This window comes from Peromyscus maniculatus, chromosome 1 (assembly GCF_049852395.1).
Source record: "Peromyscus maniculatus bairdii isolate BWxNUB_F1_BW_parent chromosome 1, HU_Pman_BW_mat_3.1, whole genome shotgun sequence".
In the NCBI taxonomy this organism is placed as follows: Eukaryota; Metazoa; Chordata; class Mammalia; order Rodentia; family Cricetidae; genus Peromyscus; species Peromyscus maniculatus.
The window spans coordinates 133,441,265-133,466,442 of NC_134852.1; the positions used below are offsets into that span (position 1 = coordinate 133,441,265).

At 46.8% G+C, this 25,178-nt stretch overlaps 1 protein-coding gene across 10 annotated transcripts in view; it reads right to left on the reverse strand.

The window, feature by feature from the left end:
- Window positions 1-244: 244 nt before the first annotated feature.
- The window catches only part of Arhgap17 (Rho GTPase activating protein 17), an 87,775-nt gene continuing 62,841 nt past the window's right edge, over window positions 245-25,178 (reverse strand). For 2 of the 10 annotated variants that reach the window (XM_076551839.1, XM_076551796.1), the window contains 8 exons: window positions 25,004-25,084; window positions 22,503-22,616; window positions 18,995-19,086; window positions 17,643-17,799; window positions 15,911-16,144; window positions 13,179-13,348; window positions 7,120-7,605; window positions 245-1,103 (listed from right to left, as the gene is read on the reverse strand). In XM_076551839.1, the coding sequence (XP_076407954.1) occupies window positions 973-1,103; window positions 7,120-7,605; window positions 13,179-13,348; window positions 15,911-16,144; window positions 17,643-17,799; window positions 18,995-19,086; window positions 22,503-22,616; window positions 25,004-25,084 (1,465 nt within the window). In that variant the 3' untranslated portion in view covers window positions 245-972. Of the gene's footprint in view, window positions 1,104-4,478; window positions 4,528-6,086; window positions 6,136-7,119; window positions 7,606-13,178; window positions 13,349-15,910; window positions 16,145-17,642; window positions 17,800-18,994; window positions 19,087-22,502; window positions 22,617-25,003; window positions 25,085-25,178 lie in introns of all 10 variants that reach the window. The other 8 variants (XR_013044710.1, XR_013044713.1, XM_076551810.1 and 5 more) reach the window with 8 other exon arrangements.

The following is a 25,178-nucleotide window of genomic DNA, read 5'->3' on the forward strand; positions in this document are numbered from 1 at the left end:
CTGTATCTCCCAAACGCTGGGATAACAGGCATGTACCACCATACCTGGTTCCCCACCCCCACCCCAGTCTTGCTGTGTAACCCAGGCTGGCCTCAAACTTTTAACTCTCTCTTTCCTAGTGCTGAAACTATCATGCTAGTGTCTCTCTATTCTTTCAAATCCATACAGACGCACGGGAGCAACACACACACACACACACAAACACATGCGCGCGCGCCCAAGTTTGCCTCCAAGAATTGGCAAGTTTTCATATAAACCACAGAATATATTTAATTCAAATTAAACACGAAACTAGAATAACATTCAACTTTTATCAAGTAGCAATTACGTTGTTTTGTTTCGTTTTGTTTTTTTAAAAAAGAACAGTATATTTCTCTCCATAGTCTGGCAATCCACAAGGCACGACTCACATCCAGTTTGACGAGGCGACAGAACCAGCAGTCGCCATCAATGCCCGAGGTTCTGGGGTTGGAGGAGACACAGGCTGTATGTAATACAAAAGGGTTCTGCAGCAAGTCTGAAGGAACAGAAGCTCCCTCTGGTGCGTGGTGACCAAAGTCCAAGTAGCAGGAAGTAGGTAACTTGCATAATTAATGTGTTTTATTAAATAGATAGGTAAGTCTCTTCTTAGTCACTCCAAGTGGCTGTCTGTGTTAACAGCATGGGCAAAGGCTTCCCATATATATCTCAGCAGTAATAATACTCTTTCCGCTGTAGGTATGTCTTTGTTCTATCATTTTTGGCATGATTTTCGTCCATTTATAAAGCAAGCCAACTCCTTCACGACCCAGGTCATTCAGCTTTGAGTACTGGCCCTTCACCTTCTCCTTGGGCCGTGGGAGTCTAGTCCTGTGGAGTCAGACCTTCCTTCCCCCACTGAAAGCTTTTCACTGTTTGGTCTGCAGGGACAGAGGCTTGCCTGACCCAGTTCCGCTCACCGGGATGGAGGGCCAAAGGCTGGAGTGGCTCTTCTCACAATGCGGTACTTTCTGTGTCATTGTCTATGTCCAGCAGAATGTGGCCAGGCACTTCTTTGCTTGCCAAGTCTGAATGTATTTCAGGAAAGATGTTGCGAAGTGATTCTGAAACCCTAGAATTGGTGTCTGGACAAAAACATGAAGAAACATGGTATCAGTGAGGGTCAGGTCCAAGATGCCACCAAAGGCACAGAGAGAGGCTGGAGGGTCTGAGTCAGCCCATGAATAAAAGCAGCCCCTTTCGAGAGGCCTCGGCAGCCATGAGAAGTCAAGCCCTTGAGACCCTAGACACAGTTGCCTCCTCTAGCCGACTGGTACTCCTGACAGCCTGGGCAGCCCATACGCTTGCTCTGAGTAAAGGAAAATCCACTTTCACCTAGACCTCTAGTCACCAACTATGGGCTCCTAACAACATCTAAGTTGAGGGGAAGAGCGCCCTGGGAGAACTCACTTCTGAGGCTACAGGGGTTTCCTCCTGGAGATAAAACTGCGACCTCAGCTTCTACCTAGTCCAAGCTTGGACTGAGTCATTCTGAGATGCAGGACTATCCTGTGCACTGTAGGATGTTGAGAAGAATCCCTGGCTTTTGCCCACCAGAGGCCGGTGGCATACAGACTATTGACCCCCAGAGTGACAACCTGAAATGTCTCCAGGCACCATTAAGTGTCCCCCATGGGGCACACTCACCCCTCATTGACAACTTAAGTGGATCACCAAATCTCTAAATCTATTTCTTCTAATACTAATACACTGAAATCTCTTTTCACGTCTTCTTCTGCTGACTGAAAATTCCTTCAGTAAGACGGCAAATGTATGGTCCTTAAGCCACTGCCCTCCCAGTCCATGCTCACGAGACCCTTCATTCACCACAGCTCTCTTCCAGATCACCACATGCCAGGCCCTGCTCTGCCTGCTGAGGATGTAACAGTGAATGAGACAGACAGAGCCCTGATGAAACCCATAGGTAAGCCAGGAGATTGGTTTCTGCCCCTTCCCTAAAAGTGCCTTCTAGCCTCTGTCCCTGTAGTTTTGAGCTATGGTCTACTTTTTCCTGGGGGTATATTCCTTTTCTCTCAGTGACTCCTGGATCAAAAGACTTGTCCCTGCACCATAACTGGGGGAAATTCCTAGATTATAGAGGTGCCAAGGAGTTAAAGGGTCCAGGCGCTCAGTACCATTTTGGACAGTTCAGGTTTTATAGTAACTAGGAAACCAACTGAACGGGTCTGAATCTCATGATTCAGAGACACAGTCAAGAGCAGTCTGTCCGCACAGAATTAAGAAGGACTCAGACCTGTGGCTCACCTAGGGCAAGGGCATATGTTTTGTTCAGTGCTTTACAGCCATGACTGGCACAAAGCAGACACTATAAACCTTGTAGCTGGGCAGCAGATGGGCAGATCAATAGTGGGCTGGTGCAAACATCTTTCCAAACCTCCCTGTCACAGCCTCAGCCATGACTCAAAGGCAGCAGTAAACAAAATCATCGCAATTTCAGTCTCTTCCCCCAATCTCCTACCAAAGATGGTACCGCCAGTCCAGAGAGTTCACAAAGCCTAAGGAACAGACATGAGCTGGTGGGGTACGCAGAATGCAAAGACATCCTAACCAGATTCCTGCTTCTCAGCATCTCTACCTGTGTGCCAGCCACCAAGCCTTTCTAGAGGACAATCTGGCTTTCTTCTCATTCATCAGACAGAGGGAGGTGCACAGGGACACCACTCTATCAATGTGACAAGCCAGCATGAGTCAGGATGTCTGGGCTCTGTGGACATTATGTTTCTCTATCTCCCCAAAGACTCTGCTACTCTTCCATGAGGGTCCTGAAGGAGAAGATTTTATCTGAGGAGACAATGGCTGAAGTCTTGAACACCCAGTTAATTGCAGCCAAGAAAAGGGTCACTTTAGAAGACACCCACAGTTTTCTTTCCCCCTCTTTTAATGCTTCTACACATGTCTAGATATGATTTTATATATGCTATCTGTATTCCAAGAAAGGCTGGTCTATAAGTTCATTGCTTGGCGTTAAGTTCATATTACAGATAATTTAAAAAATAACAAGAAATCCAGAAGAGAGCACCAGGTAACAGGCCTTGGCTCTAAGGCACAGTAAAGACAGAATGATGGACTTGGGGCCCCAACAAATGGAACCCATTCTTTGTTGAATCAGTGTCTTTATATGGGAGACAGACCCTCCAAGGGGCAGGACTGGCACTCTACAGTTTAGGGTATGGATCTAGAAGAATTTTCACTCCAATAAATTTGATTATGTGCTTTAGGCTGTAACCCTTTTCTTCAAAAATGCTATTTTGATAATGGCTTGTACAAATATCAGATCCAAACACCGTGGAAAGCAACACAATGCAAAGTGAAGCCTCAAACACCGCTGCCACTGGTCAGTTTCTATCCTCAGCTCTGAGAGCCTGGATCCTATCCCTTAGCAAGCTCTGGTCTGCGAACAACAGTCAGCCTCTTACTGCTCCAGCCCTGTGGTTCTCAGCCTTCCTAGTGCTGTGACCTTTTAATACCGTTTCCATGTTGTATGACCCCTGACCAGAAAATTATTTTGTTGATACGTCATAACTGTAATTTTGCTACTGCTACGAGTCGCCATGTAAATCTCTGTGTTTTCCAATGGTTGTTTGGGGGTTGTGACTCACAGGTTGAGAAACACTGGTTCTAGTCAAAGGGGAGATACTCAATCTCCTGAATATCTGACTTCCCATGAATATGCCATCTGAGGACTAAAATGCAATTGGAAGTAGAAGCCCTGCAAATGTTCAGCTACAAGTAATAACAACACACGTAGTTGATGAAATAGTACTATGTTACTGTGTGGGCAATGGCACGAGATGTAAAGGGAAATCATAATGCTGGGATGAAAGCCCTACAGGGCAAATGAGATCATGGACCACGCTGTCTTCAGAAAACAAAACGAGACATCCTTTAAAGGCAGGCTGTACACAGACTTCCACAACTATAATAAAGACCTTAACACCAGGTGGCACCCCTGACCTCTGGCTCTCTGGGTGTGCCTAGTCTGGCATGTGACATGGCAATAGATAACTCTCATTCGCCCACCCACTGTCTATTATGGGCTATTTGAGCCTTTCTTATTCCATCTAATTAAATTCCTTTACCACTTGTGCCCAACGCTGGCACTTAACACATCAACCAGGTTGCACCTTCCCAAGAATGTCTCCGATGCTACAGCACATGCTCTGTCTACTACATCTCAAGCCTGCTGGACAGAGGAAGGAATGCGATGAAGGAGTGATGAGGCCAGCCCAGTGACCACCTGTTACAAGTCTGTGAACACATTTAGTACTTAGAACAACGGACAGCAAGCATGGATAAGGCCAGCCCTCCTTAGTGCATGCACTATTAGTAGGGATGCAGGCAGGCAGGGTTAGGGTGACTGGTTAGTGACAGCCATTAGTGCACAAATATGATCATAAAGTAGCAAAAATGCTTTGGCCAATCAGTTGCCTTTTCCTTACCATTAAACATTCCAATTTCAGTTCTTACTGAATATGGCAGGTCATACATCTAAATTATTTAATAAAATGTTTAAATTAGAATACTCTTTGCTAAAATCCTCCTGCTTTGCAGAGTTATAATGAGAGTTTGACCTTCAGAATGACTCAGAATCCTTCCCTTCTCCAGAGCTCAGATACTGAACTCTGGGGAGAGGAGTGGACTACAAGTCAGCTTGGCAGCCTGCTCTGCCCACAAGCACTCACCTTAATCCCTTAAACCTTACTCCAGCTCTTTCCAATTAAATAATCCAAATGGGTGAGATGTTTTCAGGAATCTTTCCAAAGTTCTCCAAGCTAAAGCATGTCATAACAAAAGACTGTGCCGTTCTTTCCTTTCTCTTGAAAACCATCGGCTATATCCAGGAAGAGTCACTAACAGCGTGGTCAATGCTAAGGGATTCCTAGATTCCAAATGCTGGCCTTGTGTACACTTCCAAGGCTAGGCCAGGGGATGTTAAGATACTTTAGGTTAATGCTACAGTAATACAAAGGAAGTTACAGGGACCTTGTATTTCTTGTGCTAAGAAAATTTATAGCAAAGATTAAAAAAGATAGGTAACACTTTAGAACATTTTTAAATGTAAAATTTCACCCATCTAACTGACTGATAAATCAATTACAGCAATCTTGGCATATACCACCAAAGGTGACTATGGTATTACGAACAGGCATAATCCTGGTTTGCAATCTTCTTTCTAGTCTAGATAAAAAGGACAGGACTGAGTAGAATTTGGGAGTTGTAAGTATTAAAGTATTAAAAGGCTCAGCCTTAACTAAAGTTTAGTCACTCAACTACTGGATTAATCACCAGATCCTGAGGAAAGCAGATGGATGCCTATATCCTCCTCCATCATTTCAACTTGAACTAACCGTGAACACATACAGTATGTACCCTACAAAAGGCTAAGGGCTCTGATGAAAGCAGCCCTACCACACAGGAGCCTTCTGCTGGCCCAGGACACGCCCAAAGGTATGTTCAGAGGAGCCTCATTGTTTTAAATGCCCATACAGCTTAGGAAAGCAAATGTAAGCACGCTGGAACGCAAAGGGGCTTAAAGGGAGTTCAGGGGAGGATTATTTGGGGAAGTTTGGAGGGGGCTGAGAATTTTAGACATCAATTAAGAAGCTCCATGCAGTTACCTTGCACTTAAGATAGAAAATTAAAAATTCAAGCACAAAACACAGGGATGCACAACTGCCTGTGCTGATGGTACCCTGGTCCCTTGCTGGATGTTGATATGCCAGTGGCAGGGAAACGGTACTGAGAAGAGCACGACACCGGGAGAGGCTCACCCAGACAAAAATGGAGCAACACAGCATCTCACTGGGGGCTTCAAACCGTGACCTCAGCCTGGTGAGAGCCACCTCTTAGATTTGGGGAAAGCCAAAGCTCAAGTGCTGTCGATGGGACCAAAGGCATGACTCTCTGGTACAGAATGGACGGCTGACTGATGGCCACGGCATGGACTCAAATGGCCACGCTGAGCACAAAGTCAAAAGCACACACACAGAACATGGCTAAGCGGGAGCGTTTGCAGCTGCAGCTGAAGCTGCTGAGGGGTTACAGACCTTTAGTTCTGGAAACCTTCCCCACCTGTGAGGGCACTAGGAAGGGCATCTAGTGGGAGACAAACAGCAAACAAACCAATGTGGCTTTGTGCTAATCAAATAAACATCCTGCTGTCATAGGAACAGCTATTAACTACTGGTAACACGTGGGTTAAACTAAGCATTATGTTCCGGAGTCAGTTAACTCATTATTTTGGGTACAGTGTTGGGTCATCATCTGTTGAGAAGTCCACTTGTGAAGGCTGGAGAACCAGAGGTACAGTTCAGTGGCTTCTACTAGCATGCTTCCATACAGGACAACCCACAGCTAGGCTGCTGTAATTAAAAGCAAGCTGCGGTTAAGAAGTGATGCACAGCCCAAATGACCATTACAAACACTAAAGAACCCATTCCTTTTCAAACTAAATAGCAAAGTCCAGTACCTGGTGTAGATATATTCTTGATATAGTCAAATAAAATGATCATGTTTTATAGGATAGCTATAAAAACATCCCAAAGGTAGCGCTACAGTCTGTATCATCAACCCAATTCCTAGGCATGATTCAAGGGGATGGCAGCAAAATCCCTGCTTATCCCTGCCAAGCCATCTGAGGCTAGCACAGTGATGTGATCTGCTTGGGAGATCTGCTTTTCTGGAGCATCTGATTTAGCATATATGGTGCTTTCTATTATACCCGCTTCTGAAATTCTGCACTTAGTATGTGCCTTTTTTATTTTTAGAATAGTAAGTTTAGGATGGCCCGGGACTTGCTTTGTACATGAGGCTCCGGATCCTCTTGTCTCCAAGTATGGGCTACCGAGAAGGAATTCACTATGAACTCCATGCCAATGTTGTACGATACCTTCTACCTGGACTTAAATACATTAGACTTTCCAGTATGTGAACGAAGATAATCTTACACCCAGAAGAAAACTGCAAGCTTTATGATCTGTGCCACGGGTATTCATCTCTGCTGTCTTGGCATAAAAGCAGTGCAGGAGATGACTGCCCTCCAGAGAAGCCTGAGGGAACACTGGACCCCTTGCTACTCACCAGTGACGATTCTGGAGGCTGTAGGTGCTGTGGGCGCCGCCGCCGGCGCGAGGCTGCCATCCCCCGCGTGGGTGCCAGGCGGATGCGGGGGTGGCGGCACGCTTGGCCGGTTGCGAGGCTTGGGCACGGGTCGCGGCCTTGGGAGGGTTCCATGCAGCTGTGTAGTCTCACTGTGCGTGGGATTCTGCTTGGCCAAGGGTGGGGTGCTGGGTGGTGTGGGGGTCTGCGGTGGCGTGGGGCCCGGCTCTGGTCCCTGCTCGCCCAGCCGGGGCTGTGTGGGGGGCTGTGGTGGTGGGTGGCTGGGCGCCTGGATGGGAGGCAGGCTGCTGGAGCAGCGGCGCATGCCTGAGGCCTGCTGCAGGGGCGGCGAAGGGCTGCGTGTGCTCGGCTTTGGGGATGTGCCCGTGCCAGGAGAGCTCTGACCCCCAGGGTGGCCAGGAGGCGGGTTTCCTGGTTTGGGGGGTGCCGGGGCAGGCTTCTTCACAGCTGCACAGAAGAGTGAGATCAGGGTCAGTAAGGAGGGGTGCGGCTCAGCAGGACCGCATGCCCCCACCTGGAATGCGCCAAGAGGGGGCCTGCTGTGTGAGCGCCAAGCCCCAGGACCCCCCCCCCCCCATGTACAACTAACAGCTACAGAAACACAAGTGAAAACAGAGCCCTTCCCAGCCCCGAGGACACTGGAGCCAGGAAGACCTTTGTGCCAAGAAGTCTCTTGGGCGGGAACTGGAATGGAAGATGGCCACTATGAACAAACAGAAAACCTGAACCTGGCGTGCAGTTAGTGACTACTGTCACTGGTCTCAGCTGTGACAAATGCAGTGTGACGTCAGACAGTAACAACGGGGGTAACAGGGCCAAGTGGAAGTGGGAACAGAACGTCTCTGCAGACTTAGACTAGTCCAACACAAGGGATTCATGTAAAAAGCTCAGGGCATGATACACGTATAGACCTTTAGTGACCTGTCATTTTACAAGTTCAAAAGGAAGAAAACGGAAAACTCAGTTTTTAAGCTACACACCCATACAAAATAGCAAACTGTGGGCCCCTCGGAAGCCCTTTCTCCAGAGTCCCCTCATGACTTCAGTGTGGGAACCAACTCAGGAGGGAAGAACAGAGAGAGGCAGCTCACCCCACTCTGAACTCTGCCCACGGATCTTCTACAGGGGCCAGGGTGTGTGTGTGGGGGGGGGGAGGATGGCCACAGAGGACTGACCCCAGAGCCTCCATGCTAAGCAATCATTTTAGCACTGGGCTACAGTCCTCAGTCCGACTTTGGTTTTTACTCATGGAAATTCTGCCAATTCCAGACACATTCTAGTCTTTTTTTTTTTTTTTTTTTTTTTTTTTTTTTTTTTTTTTTTGGTTTTTCGAGACAGGGTTTCTCTGTGTAGCTTTGCGCCTTTCCTGGAACTCACTTGGTAGACCAGGCTGGCCTCGAACTCACGGAGATCCGCCTGCCTCTGCCTCCCGAGTGCTGGGATTAAAGGCGTGCGCCACCACCGCCCGGCTTCTAGTCTTAATTATAAATAAAGCAGCAGCAGTTTCCCTAACATGAGCTGAAGCAAATCCCTACTCTGAGGCCAGCTGAGATCTGAAGAGAATGTGGCGGTAAGAGGGGGGAGGGGCAGAGTGGAGAACCCTGAACACATTTCTACTTCTCCAGAGGTCACACTGGTAACACCAAGACAGGGAGAAGGAAGCAGAGGACAGAAGGGAGCAGGTGCCACTCCTGTACACACACACACACACACACACACCTCCTGTCATCTCACTAGCTCACTGTGGGGCTGGCCCACTCCTGTACACACACACACACACACACACACACACACACACACACACACACACACACACACACGTCTCCTGTCATCTCACTAGCTCACTGTGGGGCTGGCCCACTCCTGTACACACACACACACACACACACACACACACACACACACACCTCCTGATATCTCACTAGCTCACTGTGGGGCTGGCCCACTACTGTGCGTGCACACCAGGCCTTTCATGCACATCTCATGTGCATCCCAGTAGTTCACTGTGGGACTGGCCCAGAGTGGAAAAAGGAAGCCCAGAGCAGGCAGGTTATTTTCTAAGCAACCACGTACCTAGTAAGTGATGGAACAGATTCAAACCTATGTCATGCGGCCTCCCTGGATTCTTTTTCCTCTTCTTTCCCACACTGCTTCTCTTCCTATTTACAGGGCCCAGAATCCAAGTGGTGTCTGCTCTGCTAAACTGGCCTAGAACTCTGAGCTTAGCCACTCAGGAAACCTTCCCCCACAGAAACCACCTGTCAGCCTACAAAGGAAAAGCTCTCTGGAGTATCAGCCATACTCTGGTTGATGTAAGCAATGAGAAAAAGAAGAAGAAAAAAGGTCTGGTTTTCTGCTCTAAGCGGTACTCACTGTAAACTCACACCGAAGAACATGTCATGCCTGACATTTACATTGCAGGAGACGCAGGAGAGGAAGCCTGAGAACAGTGCACAGGGCAGTAGGGCCCAAGGCAGGGCTGGGAAAAAGGGTCTTGTCTGGGACCATGTGGAGGTGCTGGTGCTGAGGTGTCCTGTGGGCAGGCAGGCCTGGTGCTGTGCAGCCAACTCTGAAAGCAGAGCTACAGCTGAGCTCAGGCAGGGAGGCCTATGGGCAGGACAGATGGGAAGGACGGCAGTACAGGACAGGGGGGCAGTCAGGATGAAGTGGGGGCTTGTAACCACACCCGTACTGAGCTTGCCTTCCTGCCTCAAAGATGCATTAATGTATATTAACATTTGTGGAGTGTACAGATAGATACACAATGTTACGGGGGAGGGAGGGAGGGCGGCACAAATCTGAAATCCCAGCACTCAGGAGGCCAAGGTTGGAGCACTTTGAGTGTGTGAGGCTAGCCTGGGCTACATAGCAAGACCCTGTCTCAAAAAACCAACAGTGAATTTAATACTTGTAACACTCCTCTACTTTTGATCCTCCTATATCTTGCCCCTCTCCATATTTTTATTTCCCCTATATATATGCAAGATCCATTAGGAAAGGTCGAGTTAGCATCCTGTAACCAGTGTGTACCTTTAGGCTAAAGCCAGAACACACTGGAGTCCAGGGCCTTTTCCCTCTTCTACAATGGCCTTGCATTAAAGGTGGCATCAAAGACACAAGCCAGACCTCCTGCATTCCTCTCCTGCGGCTACTGCCAGCTTCCATGGGTCACTGCAATGGTCTAGTCAGCTTTTCTGACGACGCTGCCTGTGAACGGCCTGTCATCTCCTCATCTCACCCCAAGCAGCTCTACCGCTCAGCTGCCCTGCTTCAGAGTTCAACTGGCTTTGTGGTGGAAAACATTCCAACCCTTCCCAACCTGTTCCCCTTCTTACTAGTCTGGATGCCTCTCCCAAGCAGTCAGTCCTGTGCCTCTTGTGTTCTCCAGTACAGAACGGTGCCAGAGGCATGTGCTTACCCTTGCATGTGAGAATCCAATGGCAAGAGCATGGCCAGAAAGAAAGGGAGCAGAGCGAGAAGCAGAGTGGCCTGGCTGCTGTTCCTGGAGCCCTTGCAGCCCACATGCTGGAGTGTGAGCACCTTCCATGAGGAACACACACACTCGAGTCATCAACTGAAGAACTGAGATCGAGTAAGAGAAGAGGCTCTCACGTTGTCATGCATTGCTCTAGGGGCCTGGTCCTGGACAAAGGGCTGCAACTTCTCTGGAAGTCCCATGAGCACATGTGCAAGAAGTCTATGTGATATTATTCCAAGTCCAGTGCTATGACTTCAGACTCTGCTCCCAGTCTGTGTGTTGGTATCTCAACTTGCGGTAGCAATGGTGGGAGGCAAGGCCTAGTTGGGAGACCTGAGGAGGAGCCTCATGAATGGGTTCTTGCCTTTCTGGAAGGAATAGGTGCACTAAGGTAGGAGTCTGGCTCCCTGGCTCTCTTCTGAAGTCCCCTTCTCTTCTGCTTTGCACATGGCCCTCACCATATGCTGAGCAGAGACTGGCACCACGTTATCCTTGGATTTCCAGCCTCCAGGACTATAAACCCAAAGAAACCTTTTCTCTTTATAAGAGAGACAGTCTTAGTCCTAACACCCAGCTATCCTGGTGGCCCTGAGGTGTGACTTCTCTGCTGTATCATGCCTATATCCTCCTCATCCTTCCTACCTGAAGGTTTTCCAATAGTAAAGGACTATCTTTCCCTAGTACTAATTTCAGAGAGATGTTAAAAACAAACAAACAAACAAACAAACTCAGAAACATATGCTTCACACAAGTGCCCCTTGCTATGATAAATTCACTGTTTCTTGTAACCAGAATTACAGGATCCTGTGAGGTGAGGATCTTTCACACTCTAGTAAGTACTGCTAGGGAACAAAGGGCAACCTGGTCAACATGGAATTTAACTGGCTTGACCTGGAGTAAGAGGTGTGGCTTCCCTGGTACATCTTTGTTAGAACATGTCCCTCTCTAGTCTATGGTTTCTCCACTTTAATACCACTAACAGATAGGTTGCAAATTAATTCAGAAGCTTGCACACTCTGGTTGCTCAGTAGCATCCCTGGCCTTTGCCCCCTAAATGGTTGTTACCTCTCTCCTTTTGTGACAACCAAAATCAGCTCCAGACATCAACAAAGGTTCAGAGTCAGGGACTGTGTGTGGTGTTTTGAATGAGAAAGGTCCCCACAGGCTCATAAGTTCAAATGCTTAGTTACCAGTTAGTGGAACTGCTTGAAGAATTAGGGGGTGTGGCCTTGTTGGAGGAGGTTTGTCACTGGGGGTGGGTTTTGAGGTTTCAAAAGCCCACCTCAGGCCCAGTGTCTCTCCATGTGTCTGCTGCCTGTAGATCAGGATGTAAAGCTCTCAGCTACTGCCCCAGCACCAGGCCCGCCTGCTTCCTGCCATGATAATGGACAAACCCTCTAAAACTGTAAGCAAGCCTTCAGTTAAACGCTTTCTTCTATAAGAATTGCTTTGACCATGGTGTCTCTTCACAGCAACAGAACAATGACTAAGGTAGGGATAAAATCAGTCCCAGTTTTTCTAGACCTAGGAGGCACCCAGAGCCCAGACCACATGAGCTTACTGAGTGCCATCTCTGTGGCAGGCACACAAGGGGAAGATGCTGAGGGGCATGAGACATCTAAGACCTGAGCTCACTAAGCTCTTGAAGAGAGTGACAAACAAGATTTAGAAATCCAGGCTAAGACAAACGCTCAGTACCTAGGACAACACCTCAGGCAGGCAAAGCACTCACTCTGCAAGTGTGAGTAAAGCCAGGCAACAGTAGCGCACGCCTGTGATGCCGCGGCTCCAATGGAGGGATGGGAGATGGAGATGAGAGAATGCCCACACATTCCCATGCAGCTGGCCCAGTGTACACAGCGGAAAAACAAGAGACCCTGTCTCAAACAGGAGGAAGGCAAGGACCAACACCCAAGGCTGTCTTCTGACCTCCACATGTGCCCTGTGGCACAGGGCTCAGAGAGAACTGAAGAAAAATGCTCTAGCCGCCGCCGCCGCCGCCGCCGCCACCACCACCACCACCACCACCACCGCCCCCCCCCCCAAACAGTGGCATGAGAGAATGACTTGTGTCTGTGCAGAGATGGATCTGGTGGCATAGCTTCTTTGTGTTTCAAAGCAATGGCCTTGGCTGCTGGGTTGAGGAGGGCAAAGGAGACAGGTGGGAACTGGTGAGATGATGTTACTCCAGAACCAGAAAACCCTTAGCCCTGAAGCTCTGGCTCACAAGGGTTAGTAGCAGAGAGGCTGCGGTGGTTCCCAAACACAGCACAGCTTGGGACACCAAATCCCGAGAAATCCAGGAGTGACTCTGCAGAGCCTTCTTTCTGATGCTAAGCTTTATAGTTCCTGCTTTCTTTTCTCTATTTTTTTTTTTTTTCAGTTTCTTCTGATGTTTTTTCGTTTTAATGCCTGATTTGCCTGCTTATTATTTGGTAACAGTCATGACAAAGATTTCTCAGAGCTTTCATAACTGATTCTTTGGAGTACCTGTAGGAAGTTCTTACACCCTCCCCAAGTACAAGGAGTGCAGGCCACTTACCTCGACGCAGAGTGTGAGGGCTGGGACCAGCTGCACTGTGAGGTGTGCCCACTGAGAGCTGATGGGAGCTGCCACCTGCCTGGGCCTGGCTTGGGCCCGTGGTCACCTGGTTGTTGTTTCTTCCTGGTGCAGGGACAGCTGCAGGCACAGTGTCTTTGGGTTTTGGAGGACTGAGAGGGGTAAAGGTGAAGTTAAGATTTCAGGCATTCCCTGGTATAAACGCTAAGTACTCTATAAAATACAGTTGTTCCTTGGTATGGGATTTGGGGGTGCGAAGTTCCAGGACTTCTTATAGATACCAAAAGTCAAGGATGCTCAAGCCCTGTATGTAAGATGGCATTAGAACTAACTGTCAACACCCTTCAATAAGTCAACTCTCATAATAACCAATACAGTGGAGGAGCTATGGGAATGCTGGATACAGGTACAGTCTGGAGAATGGCAATCAAAAAGTGTGCAATACAGTGTTTTTTTGTTTTGTTAAGAGGTGTGTGTGTGTGTGTGTGTGTGTGTGTGTGGGTGGGTGGGTGTGCGCGCAGGTACTCAGAGAAGCTAGAAAACTAGAGTTACAGGTGGTTGCAAGCCTGTGGGTGCTGGGATCTGAACTCTGTCTAGTCCTTTGGGAGAGCACCAAGTATTTTTAACCACTGAGCCATCTCTCCAGCCCTAAAGAAAGTTTTTAAAATTCTCTGGACTACAGTCAGCTGGACATGTGGATACGAGAACCCAGGGAGATGAGGGTTATTTGAAATTTTAAATAGTTTGCATTAGGTTAGTGAGCTGGTATTTACTCAGAGACAAGACATTTTGAAGTCCCTGCAACAGACTCAGTTTCAGCTACTTTGCCACAGAAATGAAGGCCAGTCATTTCAGCGTATCCACAAGAAACCTCCAGTTCTTTTTTTGCATGTACTTAAACTGGACATTATTTTAAGAAAACAAGGCTTGGAGATTTTTGTTAGCTATTATACAAAGCTAACATTGCAAAGTAACACTCTGATTAAGAAGGGCTTAACTAGCATCAGTTACCTGGATCAAGGGAAGAGAAATTCTGAGACCTGCTTGATGACTCAGCCTAAAGCTGACGCCAGCAGGGGATGAGCCGATTCAGGCTTCCTACTTCCTACTTCCTGGCTCACAACTTTCTATACCAAATATTACAATCATTTTGTCAAGTTCACCAAAGGGCAGGTGTGAAGTGTGCACAAAAATATCTCAAGCATAAAAACAAAAGGGAGACTGATGGCTGACATTCCATTCCTCCTTCTGCAGTGAAGACTAACTACTTCCTTAAATATTTAGCTTTGGTTAAATAAACCGACTGTCATGAGGAAATGAAAATATGTGCATTTGCTTATACTCTCTTTCTCACATAAACAGAAAAATATTTACCGTAAAACCAAGCCATGTATGGTAGAGTGGTCACTCACAGGCCAGCATGGCACCTAGAGCAATGCATACAGCCTGGCCAAGGGCAAAGCTTCAGATTTTTGACTGAAGATGAACTTCCCTAGATTACGGGGATCAAGGAGGACTCATGAATGCACAAAAGCGTTGAGTCCAGTTACTGGAAGAGAAAAGAGTCCTGGCTTGTGCTTCTCTTTCTCTCTGGCATCTTCTGCCATACCATACGTCTTACTTCTGGTCAGTGCTCTGCCTTGAGTTACAGCTTCAGCCCCGAGTTTTAGTTTTTTACTTTGAGACAAGGTCTCACTGTTACCCAGACTGGCCCTGAACTTGTGAGCCTTCTGCTTCCCAAGTACCTTGGGATTATGGGCTGCACCACCAAGACCAGATAGAGTTCTATCTTATTAACAATTTCACTTCCCTCAACCAAAAAGATGCTATGAGAGTTCTCCAAGGACAATCCATCTGAGTATGGTAAACTATGCATGGGTAAATAGGTTTTGTTTTGTGCACATTAACTTGATCTCGTATATGATCATATGGCACTGTGTGGCTGGCCAAAGAGGATTAAAACAATGACAATTAAAACTTAGGCACTCTCTGGCACAGCTCATCTTCTACAGCACCATGAGTTCTGAGCAAGAGAAAACTGTGGCCGCTGCCTGATCGGCACAGAGAACCGAACACCAACAGAATGAAAATCTCCCATCTGAGGGTATCTCCTCTTCAAGGTGACTCCCAGTGGCTTGTCAAAAGTTCAAGTGACGGAACAGGCCTTTTAAGAAAACACGCCACCTTATTTTCTTCCTTGAACCCATGTGTCAGCTCCCCATAAAACTGAAAGCCCTGAGCGGTGGAGGGACACTCAGTCACCCAGTGCGCTGGTGGCCTGGTGCAACAGCAGCTACTGGGAAACTGTGCAACTGAGTGTATTTACTGAGTGAGCGAATGGGTGACAAGTGCCAAGAAACTGTGACTCGGCTAGCTCACTGCTTTCAAATGCTTCCTAGCTAGCACACGGATGACAAGAGGCAAGGGAGGTGGACACTGACAGTTACACACCGAAGAGGCTGAGCACACCGTTAGACACCGGTTAGTCTCTACTTCCAGCATCAAAGCACACACACAAGTGTTGCTTCTTCTGCAAACAGAAAAGCAAACAAGCAATCTGCAGTCTTTTCTCCCACCTAACCAATGGTGTGAAAGCAAATCTGACTCACTCTCTGCCACCACAATCTTTGGGCATGGCTACCATGCCAAAGATTGCCACCTGGAAGAAGGTAGGGGCATCGAGCCTTGACTGCCAGCAGAAGTGGGCTCCTTACCTGCTGTCACCTGGGCTCAGCCCCTGCTCCAATATGCCCGCAGAAGAGGGGACAGGCCCACCCCCTGAGCTGCTGTCAGCCCTAGAGCTCTGAGAAGGGGGCTCTGGGCCTGCTGGAGCCAAGGCGTTGCCATCTGTGGGCGGGAGTGGCGGCTGGAAAGCAGGGGACGCGTGCTTTCTATTTAGAGTGCCACCCCGCCGGTGGGCCTGGAAGTCCATAAGCTTCACACCAAAGCTACACAGAGAGAAGAAACAGTCAACACACCACGCAAGCCAACTAAAGAGACGGAAGCCCTCTGGTCCTCAAAGGTTAAAGCCACCCACGTTGCCCAGCATGCAGTTAAGTGGCAAGGTTGTGTCAGTGGTCATCCCAGTTACCAAAGCGAGCGCTTGGATCTAGTTTTAAACCTTAGCAAAGCCTCACACTCATCAGGTTGGTGTGTGTAGCTGAAAGCAAACAGGCAGGCCTCATGTGGAGTGACATGATGTTCTGTGTCGATTTCCCTAGTACCTGATTCCCATCTCAAACCTGTGTGTGGGAAGGAGGTGGAAACCAAGCCCAGAAGCAAACCAGTGCTGGCAAGGTCACACCGCACTGGCTCTCAACTTGCATGGAATATAGAAACATTTGTGTGTGCATGAGGACACAGCTGAGAGTTACATACGGCTGGAAAAAAGAGTTGCTTTTGGGAGGGTGGCACCTGGAGGACGGGGCGGAAGGCAGACACGCTTCATCAAGACCATTTCTGCATGGACTTACTTCAGAACCCTTTTTCTTTTTTAATTAAGTCTGGAACATTAAGATACTGGACTCCATTAATTTACTGGAGAATATACAGAGAAGACAGCTGAGAATTGTGTGTCATGGGCTAGTGAGACTTGTAATACCGTATGTTGTAACTGAAATTCAAGGGACTACTCTTCTAACAGGCCACCAGGGAAGAATGGTAGGACCAGGATGATGCTCAGGTATCAGAACTCAATTATAAAGGGTGATGGTGTATTTCAGAGGGAGAGACTAGAGAGGTAAAGCTGAACAAGAGAAGCCCACTGTGAGACTGAGCCTGCCAACTCTGTCACGTGTATGAAGACAGCATGTTCCTTCACACAGCTCTTATGGGGAGCTACTGTAAGTTGCCTCACACAGGGAGAGTTGCCCTTCTAAAGGTAAGAATTATACATGGCCTAAATTAGCACTGAACATCTCATAAATTGCCCATAGACAATAGGATGGAAACATGCTGCCTCTAAGTTTAAAACATACATTTTCCCCTCCAGAACCGTCAAATTCTGGGGCTTCTTCACCTAAATGTTGGATTCAGCAGTTAGCAAATGTTGTAAGGCCAAGTAATGCCAAAAATATGTTTCTTCACAGCTCACTGGGAAATGTGGTTGTCCTTATATGATCCTCAGCCCAAAACCACATGTGTTAATTATGTGTCTTTTCTCTTGTTTCCTAACACTCAAATCATTTAGGTGAATTTATATGTGTGAGGCCATTCTACTGTGGGGCACATAAGCGTGTCAAGTAAAGCCTGATGCACAGGCATGGAGGCTAACAGACTCTTTATCTCACCCCCGCCCCCGCCCCCCCCACACCCTTTGTGGTTAGAGACTGACAGGCTGGTTTCTGAATTATCTAGACTCTGTAAGGCAGGATTACACAGGGGCCATTAAGCCGGTACCAGATCCGTGGTCTTCTACTTCTGTGGAAGTAACCATTCTACACATACCTCTCCTTCTTGACTAAGTCCCCTTCCATCACCGCCATGCTGGCAGGTCGCTTCCTCTCCAGAGTCCCCGAGTCAGAGTCATTTCCAGTGTGGGTTGAGTGATTAGAATTTGGGGTAGCAAGAGGAACAAATGCTTCTGATACATTGAATTCTATCTCTGTCATAAGAGAAAGAAATAGATGTGAGACTTGGCATACAAGGGGAGCTCTCCAACACTCCAGTGGAAAGACAGCCTCCATATTCCACAAGGGCAGCTCAAGCACTGTCATCTGCAGAACGGATCCTGTGACCCCAGTGGGAGGCAAGCCAAAAAGGGCCAGATGAGCACACAGCTCTACTGCTCTTAAGAGAAATCCAAGACTTGAGAAAGGGTCAAGGAGCATGGAGAACTTACTGAATCATTTAAAAAGTGACAGAAATCAAAACTCTTGATATAAAACAGAGATGAAAAGCACCATCAAAGGCTCACTTCCTATAGCAATTTTTTTTCTTTATTGCAAGAATCACTTTGTTGAAGGAAATCCCAGGCAGCATGTCAATCTTCGGTCTCCTACCCATCTTCTCTAAGCAACAGCAATGAACGATTCTCAGGACAGGAAGACAGAAGAGAAGAACTGAGCCCAGCCTGGCAGCAGGAGCTCACGCTGCAGTGGACTGGGCAGCTGGGCTGCACTGAGGAAAGCAGGGCTGGGACATGTGGACTTAACATACATGCAGCCAGTTCCTGAAGAGGAAGCCATGAGAACCTCTGTGGATCCCAGGAGCGCAACAAGAGAAACTGGAAATTCCACCGGCTACAGAATGAAACCCTGGTTCTCTGACTGCACAAAGCAGCTCCGACCAGCCCTCGCCTTGCCCGCTTTAGTTTGTGTCCTTGCACAAACCAAACAACCATGCAGATAGTCAGGAAGAAGAAACCCCCTGAGGAAAGGGCCTCTGTGCGGTCAGCGTCACGCCGGAACACAGATCCTGGCTCCCTCTTCTCAGCACCCAAGTTTGTCAAACCATTCTCTTCCAATATCCTAATTTGCTACGTTACAAGTTTATTTGATCTGTTTATGTGGCTGCCTACTCAGGGAAGCCAAGTTCCTTCCGAGAACACAGTATATAATCATAGCAACTAGTGAGCATTCAATATATACTGTCTGAATATGTTTTAGTGAAACTAAGGGAAATGGAAAAGAATATAATTATCATTATATCAAAATATAAATGCACATGAATGAAATCTAAAGGTAAGTATGAGAAAGTGAAACCAATTACATAATCATCAACACGTTTTCTTCTTTTTAAAACATGGTATACTACTGTCACACAGCTTCAGCAACCCATGAGACTGGCACCATGATTACCTCCAGGGAAGAACCAATCTGCATGCTGGATGATAGGTTCAATCACCGCGACCACGTGGACGGATGTGGCAGCTGCTATTTCAGCCAGTGTTCTGCAAGAAGTTCACACAATTAAAATGTTCCACCTTGACAGTCTCACATTTCTGCAAACTGCCAGGGATCTCAAAGATTGCTGGCCGATAAAATATTTACAAACAGATACACAATTTAAACCCATAGGCCCTATCCTATGAGTTTGCCTGGAATGGCCCAAGAGGAAAATTTACCCAACTACTATCAATCCTTCCCCGGCAGACTGTGGTAACCATCATCATGTCTGACGCCTGGGCACCTGGGCACCTGGGCACCAACACAAAGACGGGCTTCAAGTTGATTGGAATAGGGCTTGCATTTCCACACTGTATCAGCAGCACACTTGGTAGGTAGACCCAAGATCACCCCAAACTATTGCTGCCCATGATGTCACCAAGTGCATGGATTTTAAGTATCCTCAAAATCCCTGCCTTCCCACGGCAGGGCAACATACATATATGTGCTCTGGTTCCAAGGTGACAGACAGTCCAGAAGCTGAAAGCGTTTGCTACCAGGACTTCAGAAAAGAAAAAAAACAAAAACAAACAAACAAACAAAAAAACAATCACTACCACTGCCATCAAACTCACCAGTGAGCCACCAAAGTAAGCAGCTTGCAATGTGCCTGATGGTTACTATGCACCCACAAAGCTTTAGGTTCTCAACAGACCTAAACTGATTTTCACACGTTAAGTTGTAGTTTAGACATGAAGTGTCCCCAAGTGTTTAAGGGCTGGTTCCCAAGTAGTGGATCCAATCTTAGAGAGGGACTGGAAAATAAGGGCTCTGATCTAATCAATGGATTCATAATTTGATGGTATCATCAAATTATACATCCCTTAGGAGTTGGGGCATGGAGGAAGTTGGTCACTGGGGTGTATGCATCATGAGTTACTATCTTCTGAGCCAAGCAACATCTTGAGGAGTTCAGCTGCTCCCCCACCTCCACCCTGACAAAAGATCAACCTAACTGGGTGTGTTGATGATGTCTACCCCTGCACAGAGGGGTGGATCAAGGCATGAGACACTCACCTGAGTAACCCACTGCTCTTGACCCACCTGGGTCTACCTGAAGTGGCCTGGAGTGGGGGTGGGGGATGGAGTATATATAGGCTAAAGATTAGCATTGGAGCTCCAACTATGCGGCTATGGCAGGAGCCCTCATTTCTGAAGGGTAAGGCTTTCCAGGTGCAGCAGAGTGGGGGGAAGTGCCCACACCCCTACAAGTAACCCCCACTGTAGCATGAATCTTAAAGAGTCTCATTAATAAACTCAAACCTGGGAGCCAGGTATTAGGGTGAAAGCTGGAAGATCAGAGAAGCAGAATAGGCCACAGCCACCTCACCTCACCAATTCTTCAGCTGATCCTGTTTCCTCAGACTAGAAGCCTCTGAGTCCTCATCCAGAATGGGTCTCAGCTGAACTGATGCTCAAAAGCCTAAAAGCTTAACCAGCTAGTTCCTGGTTTTCACACCTTATATACCTTTCTGCTTCCTGCCATCACTTCTGGGATTAAAGGCTCACTTTGTGGGATTGAAGGCACGAGCCACCATGCCTGGTTGTTTCCAATGTGGCTTTAAACTCACAGAGATCTGGATGGATCTCTATCTCCCAAGTGATAGGATTAAAGGCACGTGTGCCACCATTTTTTGGCCTCTATATCTAGTGGCTGTTCTATTTTCTGACCCCAGATAAGTTTATTAGGGTGCACAATATTTTGGGGAACACAATATCACCACACCCCACCTAGGCTCTGTACGGAAGCCAATAACTCATTGGTTCCCCAGAGTGAACTGTGGCAGAGTCATGCCTCAGTTTGTTGCTGGGACCTTGGGAGAAGGGACAGACACTGCTTTACACCTCTAGGAAGGAATTTTACCAACAGTGCCTTTAAAGACTTCTGGCCCTCCCTCTCTGGTTTGAGCTCTGCTTCCTGGCCAGCACGAAGTGGGCACACTTTCTGCCATACACTCCTGCTGCCATGAGGGTCTGCCTTATTAGATGCTCACAGCCATGGAGCCGGCTGATACCTCTGAGACTGGAAGCCTAAACAAATCCTTCCTACTGGATTCCTAAGAACCTTGATTTTCAGGTCTGACTGCCTCAAACCAACCTCTCCTATCTTAATGTCATTTTGACCTTGGTCCCATCAGACATTATTATGTATTTTCTAACCAAGCAAAACATACAGATCCTTTTGAATCCCAGCATAATGCAAGCTCTGCTGGCAAATTACCCTTCTACCCTTCCTCATGTGAGGATTCCAATCAGACTTCATGCCCAAGTGCCACACTGGACTGGGGGAACTGTCCACATGTGTTCTATTCCAACAATTCTTTTTAAAGAGAATTGCTGATTATTCACAAAGCTTTCTTTCAGGCCCTTTGCAGATTTTTGGAGCATCTCCTTCCTAGCTTTTGTCTGTGGTGTTTCCTGACAAGTTTCTGGGTGTTAGAGAGCTGTGTCTATTACTGTTAAATTTACTGATTTTTAACCAGCTGAGCCACACTGCTTTTTGAAGTTTGACATTCTTGTCCCCGGAGTTAAACACTTACATCACTTTCTATGTTGGTGTCTTTGGTCTTTGGTTTATTTGCTATATGATCTATGCAGTTATCCTGTCTTCCTAGTTATGCATACTTTTGTTTTATTACCCTATTTGCTTACAACTATTTTTTGAAACCAGACTGGGCACACATGAGCAAGTGAATGACTGATTTGAACTGTGTCTTTGCAAAGTTGCCAGCAGCAATGAGGCAGTGACAGGTAAGGACACAGACCCTGTGACCAGCGTTTGGACCCCACCACTGCCCTGCCCTACAGCCCTGGGCACATTACTGGTGCTTTTCAGACTCAGCATCCTCATCTATGGATCTGAGAACAGCATTTACCGCAAAAGATAATGTGTGAGGACAGAGACCATGCTCAGATGATGACCGCTCTCCAGCTGATCTCATGTCCACCTCTTCTACTTAACCCACACTGCTCAATGCCAGCCAAAGCTTCCTAAATGCAACCCTGTGAAGTCACTCTGCTTAGGACTGTATCAGTTACTCTTACACTGCTAGGACAAAATGACTTAAGGAAGCAGAGGTTTGTTTTGGCTCATGGTTTCCATCATACCAAGGTGAAAGAATTATGGCAGCAGAATTATTTTGTGGAAGATGTTCATATGGAGGTGATCCAGCAGACTCCTAGGAACCAGGCACCTTCAAAGGCATCCCTAGAGACCTACCTGCACCAGCCAGGCCCCATTTCTCAATAGTTCTACAACCCCACAAACAATGCCATGAGCTGGGAAACAAATGTTTAAAACATGAGCCCATGAGGGACTGAAGTCACCTGCAGTCCGAGTGTGTCTCCTGAATGCCATCACTCCCCATGCTAATTGCCGGGAAGGAGAAACTTAAGCAAGAGGTAGAGAAGAATCACTTACCCTTCTTGTTTGGCCCACAACAGGTTAGGGCCCAGCACAATGGCAATGTTGCTAGGAGTCATTTTATTTACATCACTGGTCTGGGCAAGCTTTGCAAGGAACTTGATTAAATACCTAGGAGACAAACAGAAGGGCAGGCGCATCGTCGGACACTGCGAGTGTCCCTGTCCTGCCGTGTGCCTGGCACAGACGACTCAGGCGCTTACTACAGGCTGTTGCCGACCTGGGACCCGGCTCACGGTCGGTGCTGCTCACACTTCTTGTGCACTTTATTATAGACAGATTACTGACTGCTTGGAAGGAGAAAACAGGTCCAACACCATCACACCGATTTCGCCATATCTATTTCTAATTTAATTTTCCTTTACAATCTATTTCCTTTACTCCTACATTAATTACACTGTTATTAATAGTGGGCTTAATATATATTTAATAAAAAGAGTTTAAAAAATGAAACTATAGTTGAAAACCCTCATTTTAATTATGAAAATATCCAATTTACTACATAGACATATGCTGTTATACGTTTAGTATAAAAATGAAACAGTATGAACAAACCAGCTATCTATTAACAAGGAACAGGTTAGGTAAAGTATAGCTGTGTTGATCTACAGTAATGTACTATACATACAACCACAAAATCGTGTAGTGACATCGAAAAATCTACAGGATGTATTAAACAAAGAGATGGAGCAAAGCAGGCAGAGGAGAGATGGCATGCACAATGTACACTATCATCCAGGCTAAAAAAAGGAGGCTCGGGGAAGATGGAGGCGGGACGTGGTGAGTATAACCACAATGCATTGTATACATATATGAAATTCTCAAGTAAGAAAATGTTATTTTTAAAAAGTGGGCAATGAGAGAAAAAATATGCATTATGAATGTACTTGCACATGGGCACACACACACACATGCACCCACAGAGGCTCTTGTAGAGTGGACTGATACTGAAGAAATTGTAGATTCTGTATCTCAGAAGAACTAGGTGGCTAGGACAAGAGATTTTTCAATGTATATCTTTTGAACTTGGAATCATGAGAATGTCCATTATTATATAAAAAAAAAATAACAAAAAACAAAGAAAAAACTCCCACAATTAGTAAAAGTTACAGAGAAAAAAAAAATAATCCAAAAGGTCAAACCCCAACATGCTAAGGACTGTAACTGAGTTCCCACATCACCCCGAAGAGATTCCTATTGTCTGCTATTTCTGAGCCAGGTCTGTTACACTTTATCAATGAGGGACGTTACAGATACCACCAGCTCACAAGGCAAATCAATCCTTCAGATGTGGAGAGGGAGTATCAGATACAGCTGAGACAAAGACCAAGATCAAGCTTAAGTCAGGTAACATTTCACACAAATCACCTGCAAAATGATTTTAAACAAATCTCTTAAGAAAAAAAAAGTCTGATGAAAGGTTTGCTTTTAAGTTTTAATAACATTTATTCCTGTGTATTACAGGAAGAGCAGTGGGAGAGTGGGAGAGGACAGAAGGACACATCTTGCGGGAGTCAGTTCTCTCCCTCTTTCTTGTGGGTTCCAGGAACTCAGCCTGTCAGGCTCAGCAGCAAGGCCTTAACTCACGGAGCCATCTTGCTGGACCCTTTGCTTGGTTTTAACAGACAATTCCCTGGCACTACCTTTCCTCTACACCTCTGCCGAGCTATAGAAGCCCAAGGGAAAACCGCAGCCCCACAAGTTGATCCCATGGGGAGTTTTCTCAGAGACATTATTTAATAGCATAATGAAATGTAATCTCCACTGTACATATGAAAGGGCACAGAAACAGTGACTACTGATTAACCATGCATGCACACAGGGCAGCTCGGACTGCAAACACAACATACAGCTACTGAAGCTTCCTAGAGCAATGCTTCTGCTAACAGCTGCAGTGTCCACATGATCAGACCCTCTGCTATCAACATCACCCAAATGCTAGTGCACAGCAGTGCATGCACAGTAGTGCATGCACACCCACCCCATCCCAGCAGCTCCGTATTATTCTGCAAAGCCTTCTGAATGTGCCAAGCACGCTTGAGGTAGGGTCACCTCAGAAGAAACATATCCACTCCAGCGTCACTGAAGCTTCATTTACAGGATCATATACACTCTGATGGCTAACTTGATGTCAATTTGACACACCTGGCAAGAGGTAACACTGAGGAAAAGCGTCTAGCGGACTGGCCTGTGGGCATGTCTCCGGTGCTTTTTCTTGATTAATGACAGATGTAGGAGGCCCAGCCTACTGCAGATAGTGCCATCCTTGGGCAGGTTGGCCCAGGCTGTGATAGCTAAGTAGTAAGGCTGGAGTAAGAATAAAACAGTGTCTCCCACAGTCTCTCCTTCAGTTTGTGCCTCCAAGTTCCTGTCCTGAGTCCTGCCTTGGCTTCCCTCAATGATGGGTTGTAACCTTAAAGACAAACCCCTTCCCACCTCAAGTAGCTTTTGATTACGATGTTTATCACAGCAACAGAAAAGCAAACTCATACACATACCTAAAGTTAACAAAATTTTGTGGTGGCAACTTCTGACATGTTGTCCATAAATATTGAAGTTTTTTGTCTTGATCCTGCACACTAGGAAAGAAATATACACAAGAATTTACAAACGCACACATTATTAGTGCCCATATTAATGTGTTATTATAACTCAGATCTGAAATGTCTCTTA